The sequence below is a fragment of the Myodes glareolus genome, chromosome 16 (assembly GCF_982192425.1).
Source record: "Myodes glareolus chromosome 16, mMyoGla1.1, whole genome shotgun sequence".
Classification (NCBI taxonomy): domain Eukaryota; kingdom Metazoa; phylum Chordata; class Mammalia; order Rodentia; family Cricetidae; genus Myodes; species Myodes glareolus.
Window position 1 is genome coordinate 17,052,383 of NC_142041.1, and position 13,000 is coordinate 17,065,382.

Consider the following 13,000-nt stretch of genomic DNA (forward strand, 5'->3'; position numbering starts at 1 on the left):
TTGAAGAGACAGCAAGGGATAACCATGGAAGACCAAAACAAAACAGCTAGGATTACTAAGTGAAAAGAACCAAGGACAGGTCAGGGAGATGGAAGGCAGGAGAAGATATTACAATTGTCCAGAAAAAGAAAATGCAAGCTGTACAGTTTAGAATGCTAGAAAAAGGGAGCGTGGGGAAGAAAGGGCCAAAGGGAAACGCAGATGAAGAATCCATGGGGCTTGTCCGATGGTGGAGCGAGCACCTAGATGACTCCAGGGCTGAGCTCAAGGAACTAGTCATGACAGTCATAAAACCCGAGCACGGTGCACAAACGGACACGCAGGCACGTATAAACACATAAATAAAAAGAAATGCAAAGGTCTCTTTACAGAAAGAGCAGCAATAGATGCTGCCAGGAGGGTAGGTCAGTAAAATGTGCACCATACTAGGGCTGTGCCTGGTGACTTCTGAGCACTTTTAGCAGCAATGAAGCATCTGATGGAGCCCAGAAGAAGACAGATCTTTTTTAAAAGCAGATTTAAAATGTTAGTCCTTGGGGCTGGAGAGATGGCTCAGAGCATTGCAAAGGTCCTGAGTTCAATTCCCAGCAACCACATGGTGGCTCACAACCATCTGTAATGGGGTCTGGTGCCCTCTTCTGGCCTGCAGGCACACACACAGACAGAATATTGTATACATAATAAATAAATAAATATTTTAAAAAACAAAAAAACAAAAAAAATGTTAGTCCTTAGAGCTAATAAAATGGCTCAGCAGGTAAGAGGAAATTATTGTCAAGAGTGATATCCTGAGTTCAGGGCCAGAGACTCAGGTAGAAAGGTTTCAGACCCCTGAAAGCTGTCCTCTGACCGCCACATGCTCACCGTGGCATTCCCAATAAATATACATGGCAATAAATACACACATAATTAAAAAATTCTTAAAAAGGAAAAGTAAATAAACAGGAGGTAAGGCATGATAATAGTGAAAAATGTTGTGTTTCCCTAAAACAGCAGAATTGAGAGAAAGGGCCCAAGAGTGACCAGATGAAACAGGGGGACTTCCCTGGAGATATCTGTAAGAATATCTGCAAATACAGATTAAGGCTAAAGGATCTACAACACAATCAAGGATTAGAGCAATCTGCCAAGCGCGTAGTCGGATGGTGAAGATGGTGCAACAGACAGCACTAAATACAGACACCAAGTGCTTCTGGACGGCGACCTGAGACCATGAATGTGTAGCAGTACTAATCCACATGGTCAGCCACGGCCCTCTGCAGGACCCTGAAAGCTGAGAAGCTAAAGGCACTGGATGGATCCAGGACAACTGGGCAAACTGATACATGACGCCGAGCAGGGTGAGGCAAGGCAAAGGGCGAGGGCAAACTGTGGCTTCTGAGCTTCGTGGAGAAGTGAAGGAAGCCGAGAGGGGACAGTGCAGGACACCTGTGGATGAATGGCCACCAGGGGCAGCGCATCACGATCGCCTGGGGAGCTGAAAACTTCTAACACCGAGACCAATTTAATCTAAAGCTCCAGGGGTGAGACCCTCGCTGTGAGGCTGTGAGGTTTGTTAAGGTCCCCTTCTCCCTCCCGACAATTCCGAAGTACAAAGCAGAGAACCACAGACCTAAGAGACGTGATTCCTGAAAGGATGTGGGAGCTTTCAGAAAGAGGAGCAGTTGCAGGATGATCAAAGGCAGCTCTATGAGACTGGGAGGAGAGGTCACCAAACGTCAGGAACATCCCTAGCCATTATGGGGCTCCCTTTCGTTCACTTCCGGGTTATTTTTAGGTTGCTTCTGGCGGTGTACAGCAGAGTGATTTAGAAGCCTGAGTTGGTGGCAGGCTGCCTGGGTTTCTATCTCAGAGAGCGAGCCGTGTGCCCTTGGGCAAGTTGTTTCTTTATGTGTGCTTATTAGTGTCTACCTTGCAGGGTAGGTCCAGAAATACAGGCTGAAAAGTAAACACCCAATGACAGCTAATACTAAACACAGCCCAAAACAAACAGGAAAAAAAAAGAAGTTAAAAAAGGACCCGTGCTGTAATTTCAAGGGTGTTTTCTGTTGTGCGCGACTTCCCCGAATCACCAAAGTTCAGATAAGAGATTTAGGGATGTTAAACAGAGGAAGAGAGGAACAGAAGTCAACTAGAAGGTGTGTATGTATGTATGTATGTATGCGCATGTGTGTAGAGAGACCATGATCACGCGATGAGAACAGAGTAAGGGAAATATGGTCTAGAACACACCTAAGACTTAGCTTAATCCTACCCAAGAGTCAAGCAAAGAGGCATGTGCCTGAAATTCCAACACTCTGGAGGTTATGGTAGTAGGTTCCCAAGTTAAAGGACATCAAGAGCCTAAACAAACAGAAGGAAAGCCAATACATAGGCTGATGTAATGTTTAAAGTGAAAAGAATTATATCAAATATTTAGGAAATATCTAAAGTTTGAGGGGGGGCATAGCTCAGGGGTAGGTAGTGCATTTGCCCAGCACATGTGAGGCCCTGGGTTCAGTTCTCAGCACTGCAATGAACAAATGCTTTATGGCCATCCAAAAGTATTAACACAAAGATGAGAATAAGAAACATTATACATAGCACGTTATTGTGAGTTAATGAAGAACTGCTGGTGCCCTTTGGCTTGCAGGGCTTAAGCCGAGCTCTCCTTTCAAAGACAGATGGGTTCTCCAGCAGGCAGAGGCTCTGCAGAGCCCCGACTGTGTGCCATCCTTCAAACCTGCCTCAGCATGTTGGTCCCCAACCACAAGAAGCCCCTTCACTTGACCATGGAAGGTGAGGAAGGAGCCAAGCTGAGACCCAGGCAGGATATAATGTCCGTGAAGGATATAGGCAGAAACTCTATACACAGTCTAGTAGTCCCCAGGGTAGAGGCTACCCCACAGACTTCCAGGCTGTTCGAGGTGAGAGCCCTCTCTGCGACCTAGTTTAATACCTGGAACACTAGATCTCACTTAGTGGCAGCATGAGCTGTAATTGGGATTTTTAACAATATTCTTGTTTGTTTTTGTTTTGTTTTACGGAGACAGGGTTTCTCTGTGTAGCCCTGGCTGTCCCGGAACTAGTTCTGTAGACCAGGCTGGCCTTGAACTCACAGAGATCCATCTCCTCTACCTCATGAGTGCTGGGATTAAAGGTACATGCCACCCCCATCCCCAGCTTCTTAACAATATTTTTTTATTCTAGTCAAGTATCTCCCCTGTTAACAAAGACATTCATTGCACACTCAGAAGTCAGCTTTTATTACAACTTCAGGAATATAACGAGTTAATGAGTACAAAGTGAATGACCCTATTATAGAGTTAGGCTGTGGGTTTGGTTTTACTCTTCAAAGGCCACTGTCAAGTCAGGTCCCAGAGAGGTGTTCAAGGCTGGCTCTGTGAGCTAAAGGGACAGTGAAGGTGGAGGCACCATTAAGATGCTGAGACTCACGTAAAGTCCGAACATTATGAGCAGCAAGCCACGGGCAAAAGGAGAAAAGGGTTTGGAGTCCCACCTTCTCCACTGAGCTAAACACATCTATTCAGGAGCCATAGGAAGACACTCAGGGATTCTGCTGGATGCTGCCATGCTTTGACTTGATGAGCCCCGACTGTGTGAGGCTCCATGTCCGCTTCCTCCTAATATCAAGCTCTACAATGGTGCTATGGTTTCCATGGCTTAACCCCTTGTTTCAGCCTTCCCATCTTTCAGGCTCACCCGCCCAAAGCTCAGGCTTGACAGTCCCCCAACTTTCAGTTTTGTTTGGGCTTAGCTGCAGAGGGCAGGGCTGATCCCCCCCACCCCAGCTGGCAGTAATCTTAAATCGGGGTGAGGCTCCAGGACTTTGCCTAGGGCTTCCAAGAGCATACAGTCTGCGAGGGCAAAGGTCACTTGCTCCATAGCCCCAGGCTGTGCTCTTCCTTTGTTTCATTTTACAAGTTCTGCTGTGCGGTTCCAATAAACCAACTGCTCCACGCCAGAAACTTCTCTCCTGTGCTCCACACCATGACTGCTAATATTGCACATCAAATCAGGCTGAGTGTGGGATCAGCATGCCCATCACAGCTATCCCCAGTGACTAGGGGCCTCTATCACTGCCACTTATACTTGGGCTCCGGAAGGCTGTTTATGATCAGTATGGGCTGGGTTGTGACTCATGTTATTGCCGCACAGAGAGCTTATCATTTAAAGATGGGCATCTAGATGGGCTTCAGCGCCTCCAGTCTACCTTCTTCGTGCAACTGTGACTTTGCTGACGTAAGGCTTCCACGAGAAAGAAATAATCAGGCGTTATCTAACCATACAGGACAGCATAAACTGTCCCCACTGGACAATGGACTCACATATCGCGGAATATAAAGGAGTCATAGCACCACAGGAAGCCAGCAGATCTCAACAACAGACTCACAAACAAACAGAAACAACCCACCTCACTAACTCTCTAGTGAGCCTTCAATTAACTCTGGTCCATGGAAAACAGTAGGTATTTTGCTGAGAGCAACCAGGAAAAGGTGGCTCACAGAAGAAGGAGCCACCAGATGATGCTCAAAAACACATAGCTCTCTTGAGCACGCAATGAACGGTCCCTATTCCTACATAACTCCCATTCAAAGCAGCCCCTAACCTTTAAACTACCCTGTGTTTGGAAGGAAACGCTGTGGATGGAGAGATTGGGAACATTTCTGAGTCAACCCTGGCTAGTTCTGGGCTCTACATTCCCCAAAGGACAGACATGAATGTAAAGATTATTTTTAGCAAGACTGGTCCCTCAGGAAAACCGTTTGAGGGAAAATTGAACACAGACTGATGTAAACAGATTGACATGAATCTGTTCTATTTCACCTGCTGCTACTGGCTTAGACATAGTGAGAACATGATTTTACTTGGTCCAATTTCATTAAAATCTATGTCCACTAAAAGCATCAAAAATTCTGACCATTTGCCTCAAAGCACAATTACCAACAGAGACTGAAATAATGAATATATTAACACACACATACACACATCCAGTACTGCTATTAGAAAAACTCAAAGATCATTCATTCAACAAGTAGTAATTTAATGTTTAGTGGATCCTGTGGGTACAGTGGTAAATAAGTCAACATCTCAAAACTTCTGTACCCTCCTCAATAACTTACAATGCACACATGAAATGGGGAAATCATTTTCTATTTCTACTTAAATGGGTAATTCCCCCAAACCACAGAAAGACACAAGAAGTCCCACTCCAAGCCCCTTACAAAACCAAAGTCTAAAGAAAGAAGTAGTTATGCAAAAATTAGAGAAAAACAAGATGTTTTTAAAAAAGAGGAGAAAAGAGGAAGAGGTGATAATCTTGAAGACAGTACTGTGCACTCACAGGAATGCCAATAATCAGAGGCTGTTGAAGAAAAGGGGCGGGGCTATGTCCCCAATGAATTGTGGGACATGTAAGAAGCCTACCTGAAGGCAGTGGGGAGTCCTGGCAAGAGCTACAGCTCGGGACCCTAGACGGCAGAGTGATGACAAGGTGACAATATGAAACGATGAAGCAGAAAGGGAGCCAAACTCTAGAGACACTGCAGAGCAGCAACGTTTCCATCAGAGTCAGTGTGTGGGGAAACAACAAGCAATCACGAGAACCAGCAGTGAGTAGTAAAACTGAATTAGAATTTTTATTTTGCTATTTAGAACCATCACATGAGCCAGGCGGTGGTGGTACACGCCTTTAATACCAGTACTCGGGAGGCAGAAGCAGACAGATCTATCTGAGCTGGAGGCCAGCCTGGTCTACAGAGCAAGTTCCAGGACAGTCAGGGCTACACAGAGAAACCTTGTCTCGAAAACAGCAAGAAGTACTTCTGAGTTTGGAGAGATGGCTCAGCAGTCGTCTTACTGTTCCTGTAGAGGACCTGGGTTCAGCTCCCAGCACCTACACAGAGGCTCATGTTACAAGACTGTAAATCCAGTTCCTTCTTTCTGGCCTCTGTGGGTACCAGTGATAGACACTCAGATCCATAAAATTAAAGTAGGTAAGTCTTTTTTAAAAGGCAGCATTTCCAAGCTAGGCTGGCACTTACAATTAACAAAAACAGGAAAATCTAATGTCAATCATTAGAGCACTATACACAGAGGGGAAAGGTATTCTTTAGAGGAGAAGGGACAATGGGGAAGAGAGAGCAAGAATGGATGAGAGATACATCAATCATCAAAAAGGATGGCTCCGCTTCAGAAGAAAACAACTGCTTTCAGACTTTTGTATGCTTTCATCTCAGTTCCCAACTAGGAAACCAAACTCACTCTGACAAAGAGGAAAAACAAAATAACCCATAAAGAGCACTTAGCCTGCACTGACTGCTTGAGACTATAATCACCTGCTATTTTTAGAAAATCAAAATCTTGGGAATAAGACCCTTCCCATAAAAGTATCTGCCACCTAAAATAATACTACGAAATGACTGTGCCTCAGTTTGGTATTAAAGTTGAAGAGGAACGAAGCGGGTGGCAGAGATATCCGTGAGTAGAGACAGATTCTTAACATGGGAAACACCTGTTTGTATTTGATAGACAACTAGTCTTTATTTGGTAGGGGGCAGGGGGAATAAGGGTATGAGAATTGTAAGACTTGTGAAATCAAAACAAGTAACTTCACCAAAGAGCTAGTCAATGTGTGAATCAGACGTCAGCAACACTGTTTAAAATGCAGGCCAGAACTTTTATCTGACTGTAAGATACAATAGAACAGATTCAGTGTGCCATTGATACACTGTATCTAATAGTCTTCCTTACATTTTCAGTGCAATATCAGTGTTCTGCATGCACCTTTAACAGTTGGGAGCCCACCCTCATGCTGACCTGACACCTGATACAAGGGCTGTGCCAGTGTTTAGAAACCTGGGGGCTGCAAGACAACCAGCTGCAAGTACAAGTTTTTGAGGTGAGGAGAGGGCGCACCAACATATGCTAATTCATTTTTGTCATACTTAAAAGGACAGAAAGGATAAAGCAGAATATTCATTCAGAAAACATGTCCTTTCATTAAAATAAAGATAGTTTTCTCCCTCCAAAAAAGCCAGGTGGTGGTGGCTTTAGTCCCAGCACTTGGGGGAATCAGAAGAAGGCCAGCCTGGTCTAAAGAGGAAGTTCCAGGATAGCCAGAGCAACATAGGAAAACCTAAATCAACAAATAAATAACTAGGTCCCCATTCTGCACACTGTTTTAGTCAAAATATTATTTTCATAGTTCTTAACTTTGTTAAAATGCTGAGACTCAACTGCGATTTTACTTACACAGTAAGGAAAGGGCAAGAAAAAAAACAAAAAATATTTTGTTCTCTTCTGGAAAACAATTCCTATCAAATTGGGAAGTATCTTTCTTATTTATTTATTTATAATGAAAACATACATACAAAAAAGTGGGAAATGATGGTCGAACCAGATCACAAAAAGATACTTAGTAAAAACCAGCCAAGCAAACAACAACAGAAAGAGAGTGTGTGAATTTATATCCAAATTCTTCTGCTGCTTACTTGCGTTAGTTTTTGTGAGACAGGGTCTCACAGTCTACCTCAGGCTAGGCTTCACTGCACAGTCCTCCTGCTGAGAGGACAGGTGTGTGCCCAGGTAACTATTCTGCCTATTTGCTTTATATTCACTTATCTATTTCAAAAGAGCTTTTACAAGGCCTGTAGTTAGCAAATGAAACCTGTTATAAATTAATTATGTTATGTTTCCTTTGTTTAATCTGCGCATTTCTGTTTAGGAATTTGGTTTGTTTTGAGACAGGGTCTCTCCATCATATAACTTTGGCTGTCTCTCCTGGAACCCACCATCAACACCAGGTTGGCTTTGAATTTAGACATCTACTTCCATGTATGTCACCACACCCAACCCCAGAACATGTTCTTATCAGAAAAAAAAAGGTGGGGGGGGGAGTACTAGGGAGTTGGTAGGAGATATGGCTCAGCAGGTAAAGGTGCTTGTCACCAGGCCTGATAACCTGAGTTTGATCCCAGCCCCCACATGGCAGAAAGAACCAAACTCTTGCAGCTGTCATCACATCTCCAAACCCATGTCATACACTCATACACACATACTCATATTCATTCTCTCTCTCTCTCTCTCTCTCTCTCTCTCTCTCTCTCTCTCTCTCTCTCTAAAAATCTAAAGGTAATGTCCTGGAGTAGTTTTTTTTTTTTTAAAAATTACAAAGTCTTTTTACTTCAAGGAAGCTAAATGTTTATTTATACCATGTTCAAAACTGTAAAATTATAGCTGGGCGTGGTTGGCACAGGCCTTTCACCCGTCACTCTGGCAGAGGCAGGTGGATCTCTGTGAGTGCAAGGTCAGCCTAGTCTACTTAATGAGTACTGGGACAGCCTGAACCACCCAGTGAGACCCTATCCCAAAAACAAACAAAAAAGTCAGATTATTTTGAGAAAATCTGTTTATAACACATTAGTCACAAAAATAAATAAATAATGAAACACAAAAATTTTGAAGGCTAGGGGCAAACACACTCTGGCTGGCTCTTTGAAAGAGCGGATACATCGATCATGCTAACGTTCAGGAAGTGCGATGCTTACTGTGTGCCCAGACTGGAGGGGGCAGGGTTCCAGAAGGTTCGGTAAAAGGGTTTACTTTAAGTCGAGCTATAAATTTAATATTTTAACTAACAAATTAAAGACTCTGAAACAAGATCTTAAAATTCATCACTAAATAAGAAATGTATTTATAAAAGTCAAGAAAGTCTGCAAAAGAATAAAAGGGCTGGCTATCTCACCAGCTAACAAAACTGCACTAATTAAAGCAGAATAGATCTTGTACAAAAAACAAAAAACACAAAAAACAATGGGACCATGAACCGGCACTAGAACCAAAGTGCAAAGAATTTAGTCTATGAAAAAAGCTGTTATTTTTTCTAAACAAAGGAATAATCAGACCTCTTGATTAATAACCTGGGAACAAGTTGGGTATATATTTAAGTGAAACTAAAATTAGGGTTCCAGGTCTCAGTGTACAACAAATAAAAAATGCTGAGAGAATCAAAGTGTAAAAGGTGAAAAAAATCAAAAGAAAATTCACAACATTAGAAGAAAGCAGACTAACATATATGACTAACATATAACTGGGAATGCAGACGATGAAAGGAAAAATAAAACAGAAGACCTGTCCACTTAACACCCCAGTCTCAAGTTGAGAGACAAGAAAATAGACTGGGGAAAATTACAGCATGTGACAGACGGATGAACACAGGAGTTACCATCACATTAAACAGATGAACTTGGCAACAGACTGCAGTACAGGCAAAAGAGTATGGCCACATAATTTATGACTGACATAATTTATGAAACTAGCACATAAATATCTGAAAAGCTACTCAGTGGAACCAGTAACTAAATGGATGAAAATCAAAACAAAAGAAATGATGAAGAATAAGGGAGGCAGAAATAGACGATAACCCCTCATCCAACAGGGCCAGGACTATGATCAGCTAGCACACTGCTTATAAGGCAACATTGTATCCAAGATGAAAAGATGGACCATTTTTAGTCCAATACTTCCTCCCTCTGAAATGTGAACTAAAGAAACATATGGATAAGAATTCATCCCAGGGACTAGTAACGTATCTCAGGGATAAAGCACTTACTTGCCCAACATGCAGGAAAAAGTTAAGAAATCCAAATAAAATCATTAAAATGCTGCTTAGTAAACTGGAATCAACTGAACTGCCTACCAAGAACGACAAATAAATATTAATAGCTCAGAATCTAAAATGCCTGAAACATGGAAAGAGCTCACACAGTTGTTGATACAGAAAAAACAATAGGCAAGTGACTTTTTAGGCCAACCCCCCCCCCCCCCCTGTGAGCAGCAGTCTGGTGTGTCTGGTTCTTCGTGCTTGCTTCTAGCACCTACAACAGTGGTCTGTACTGCTTGTCAAAAATCATTTATTAAGTAGGTGAGACTTTAAAGCAGGCTATAGAACAAGAGTCGTGACGTGGTCTCCTCTTTCCCCCCTCTGCCTATTAAATATAATTGGGAAGGTAGGCACAGAAGGTTAACAGAATAATATTTCAGTATAGTTATAACTTATCTTCTTTAATTCTTTTTGTACTAAATTCCTTAAATAGTTGCTATTTTTTTAAAGAGCCCATGTAGTTATAATGAATACAACTTAAAAATTCTAAAGTCAGCAATGCCATACCGACTGAAGTATGTTTTCTTTCACTTTCAAAGAAAAATTAAAAGCCTGCTAGTTTATCTTGTACAAGTGTCATCTTTCTCAGTATCAAGAAATGGCGTACCGGATGGAGAAAAGCATATCTTTTCTACAGTGGAAAAAAGCAATTAAAAGTAATTCCCTAACATCCTATTCTATCCCATTCTATTTGGTGGTAAAAATCTACCCCCCCACACACACACAAGGGACTAAAACGCCAAATGAGTTCATCTCTACACATGTATTTCGTTTATTTACACAGACTTCATTTTAAAGACATTTTACTGAAGGATCAAAACTAGCCACCTATATCATGTCTCTCTCCAGCCATTCACCCTGTTCTGTTCTATTCCTAAACTGTACAGGGAATAAATAACCTTATTTGGATTTTTACCATGTTTCATTCTTCTAGAATGTAAGCTTCCCGAGGGCAGGAGTTTGGTCCTGCTCTCATCTGTGTCCCCAGCCCAATGCTAGGTGGTATCTAGTAGGCCTCGGTAAGTACTTGTCAAATAAAATTTTCTGTGTGGAGGGAGAAAGGATACAACTCCAAACAAGCCAATAAATGAAGAATTGGAAAAAATGAAAAAGGAAAAGAAGAAAGGAAAATCATATTGAAACGCCACCCTGACAGGACTGTACACAGGCTCGGAGACTGACGTTTTTCAAAGCGGGCAGGTGCTCCACACCTATGTAAGCACACAGCTCTTCCAGGAAGGAGAAAACCCACAGGGAAGTCTCCCGGTGGTGAAAAACAGCTCCCGGAAGAGTGTTAAGGACCATCACCATAACAGAGACGTGGCCCGCACGGAGGGAGGGGGAAAGCCCACAATACACCATACATCCTGGCCCAGATGGGGAAAAAAATCACACGAATTACCCACACAATCAGACCGAGCAGGCAACCATCCACCAGACACAGAAGCAGGCGCCTTTCCCAGGGCTGGCTCTGCAGTCGCCTGCAACCCAGGAGCCCGGTCGCGACAACAGCGCTATTCCCTCTCCAGGACCCCGCGCCGCACCTCCCCAAGGAGATCAATGGGGGGACCGTTTGAGGATCAGCTTTCTCTACCCCCGGAGCCCGCGAGCCTCCACGACGCACACGCCTGCCAGCACAGCTGGTCCCCGAGGCCCCGACCCTCCGACTCACGTGTAGATGATGGACATGAAATGCATCAGCCACAGCACCACGAAGAGCACGAAGCCGAACAAGGCCATTCCCTCCTGGGCCAGGTCCAGCAGCGCCATCCCCCGGCCCGCTGGCCCGGCCCGGCCCGCTCCGGCCGCCGCGGACAGCGCTGCCGCGGGAGGAGGACGCGGGGGCCGCCGGGTGGGGGGCGCGGGCCGCGAGTGGAAGGTGGGAGAGGAAGGGCCGGCGGGGCGGCGGGCGTGCGGACGGAAGGGGCGGGCAGGGCCTGCGCGCCCCCGGCCGCTCGGCGCGCGCTCGGCACCGCGCGCTCCTCAGCGTGCGCGCGCTGGGGGGTGCTGCGGGCGCAGCGCTAATCGCTCTGCGCGCTCCAGGCGGCCGTTGCCGCGCGCTCGGGCTCCCGTGGTCCTGACCCTTCCGACTGCCGCCGCCGCCGCCGACCCGCTCGCTCGCTGCGACTTTGCGTTCTGCTCCGTACCCGCTGCCGGCGCCCGAGTCCCGGCACGGTGCGGCCCGCCCCGCCCCGCCCTCCGGAGTCCGCTGCCCGCCCCCCCGGGGCGGTGCCCTCGCCCCTAGGTGCCCGCCCGCCCGCGCGCCCACGGGCGGAGCTGCCCCCGCGTGCTCGTCGCCCGACAGCCGCCAACCGCTGCCGCCGCCCGCGCGCGCGGGTTCAATCTCCGTGCGCCCCCTGCACCGTCTCTAAGCAGCGCGCGCCGCCTCTACACTTTGTCTTGGCCAAATCCGGAGGAGCCAAGAGTCTGTGTTATTTAAGGAATCCCCAGACTCAGAATTGGAATCCCTGGATGCTGGATGCTGGAATCGCCCAAGATTGTACGTCCACTAGGGCAGCTGAGTGTAACTTGGCTATGATGTAGCCAAGAGAGTTATGGAAATGTAGCTAGTTCAAGCAGGGCTGGGCTGTTAGTGTTGCCAGTACACCGCAGATGCCCACAAACCATCTCATTCATAAATCTTGTGTTATTTGCTGGAATGATAGATTTTGGACATGTTGGGTTAAATTATGTTACATTTTTTTTAAAACTGTTAAAAATGTTGCTAGTGCTTAAACGTTTAATTACACGCGGGCACGTTACTGAAATGGGGGAAATAAAGGCTGGGCACTGTGTGGGGAGCGTGTATGTAGCTCAATTACTTCAGGGACTGAGGCAGGAGGATTACCTGCACTTGAGCACACACGTGCTAGACGGGGCAAATTCAGAGAACCCCTGCGGTGGAAAAACAAAACGGTCTTCTAATTTTCTGATTTTAAACAAGTCCTGGGAGAGGCTGGTAGTAAATGTTTCCATTTGTTTCTTCAGCCTAGATACAGGATTCATTTTGCTAACTATTGTTCTGTGTTTAAACTGTTTATTATTCCAGTTATTTTTTTTACAAAAAAATAATCCACGACCTCCTTCGAGGGATTTTGTAATTGATTCAGTTTGAAGATGTTTGTTTTTGCTATTGATTGTAGTTAATAATAATTGGGCAGCCTCAATCTATGACTTACATGATAAACTACAACTACAGGAATTTAAGGTTTGCAGTGTCGTTTGTTCTGTCATTTGTTCTACTGGTGTAAAATCAGTGAGAAAGAATCACGCTTAAAAACTAATTTCGCATTGTTGAGAGTTACTTGTCGATAATTACAGTAGGGTGGAATCCGT

The 13,000-nt window shown here is 44.9% G+C and overlaps 1 protein-coding gene across 1 annotated transcript in view; it reads right to left on the minus strand.

Moving 5' to 3' along the window:
- The window catches only part of Ugcg (UDP-glucose ceramide glucosyltransferase), a 32,727-nt gene extending 20,948 nt beyond the window's left edge, over positions 1-11,779 (minus strand). The window contains exon 1 of the mRNA XM_048419934.3: positions 11,337-11,779. Coding sequence (XP_048275891.2) covers positions 11,337-11,434 — 98 coding nt within the window. The 5' untranslated portion in view covers positions 11,435-11,779. The remainder of the gene's footprint in view (positions 1-11,336) is intronic.
- Positions 11,780-13,000: the final 1,221 nt, after the last annotated feature.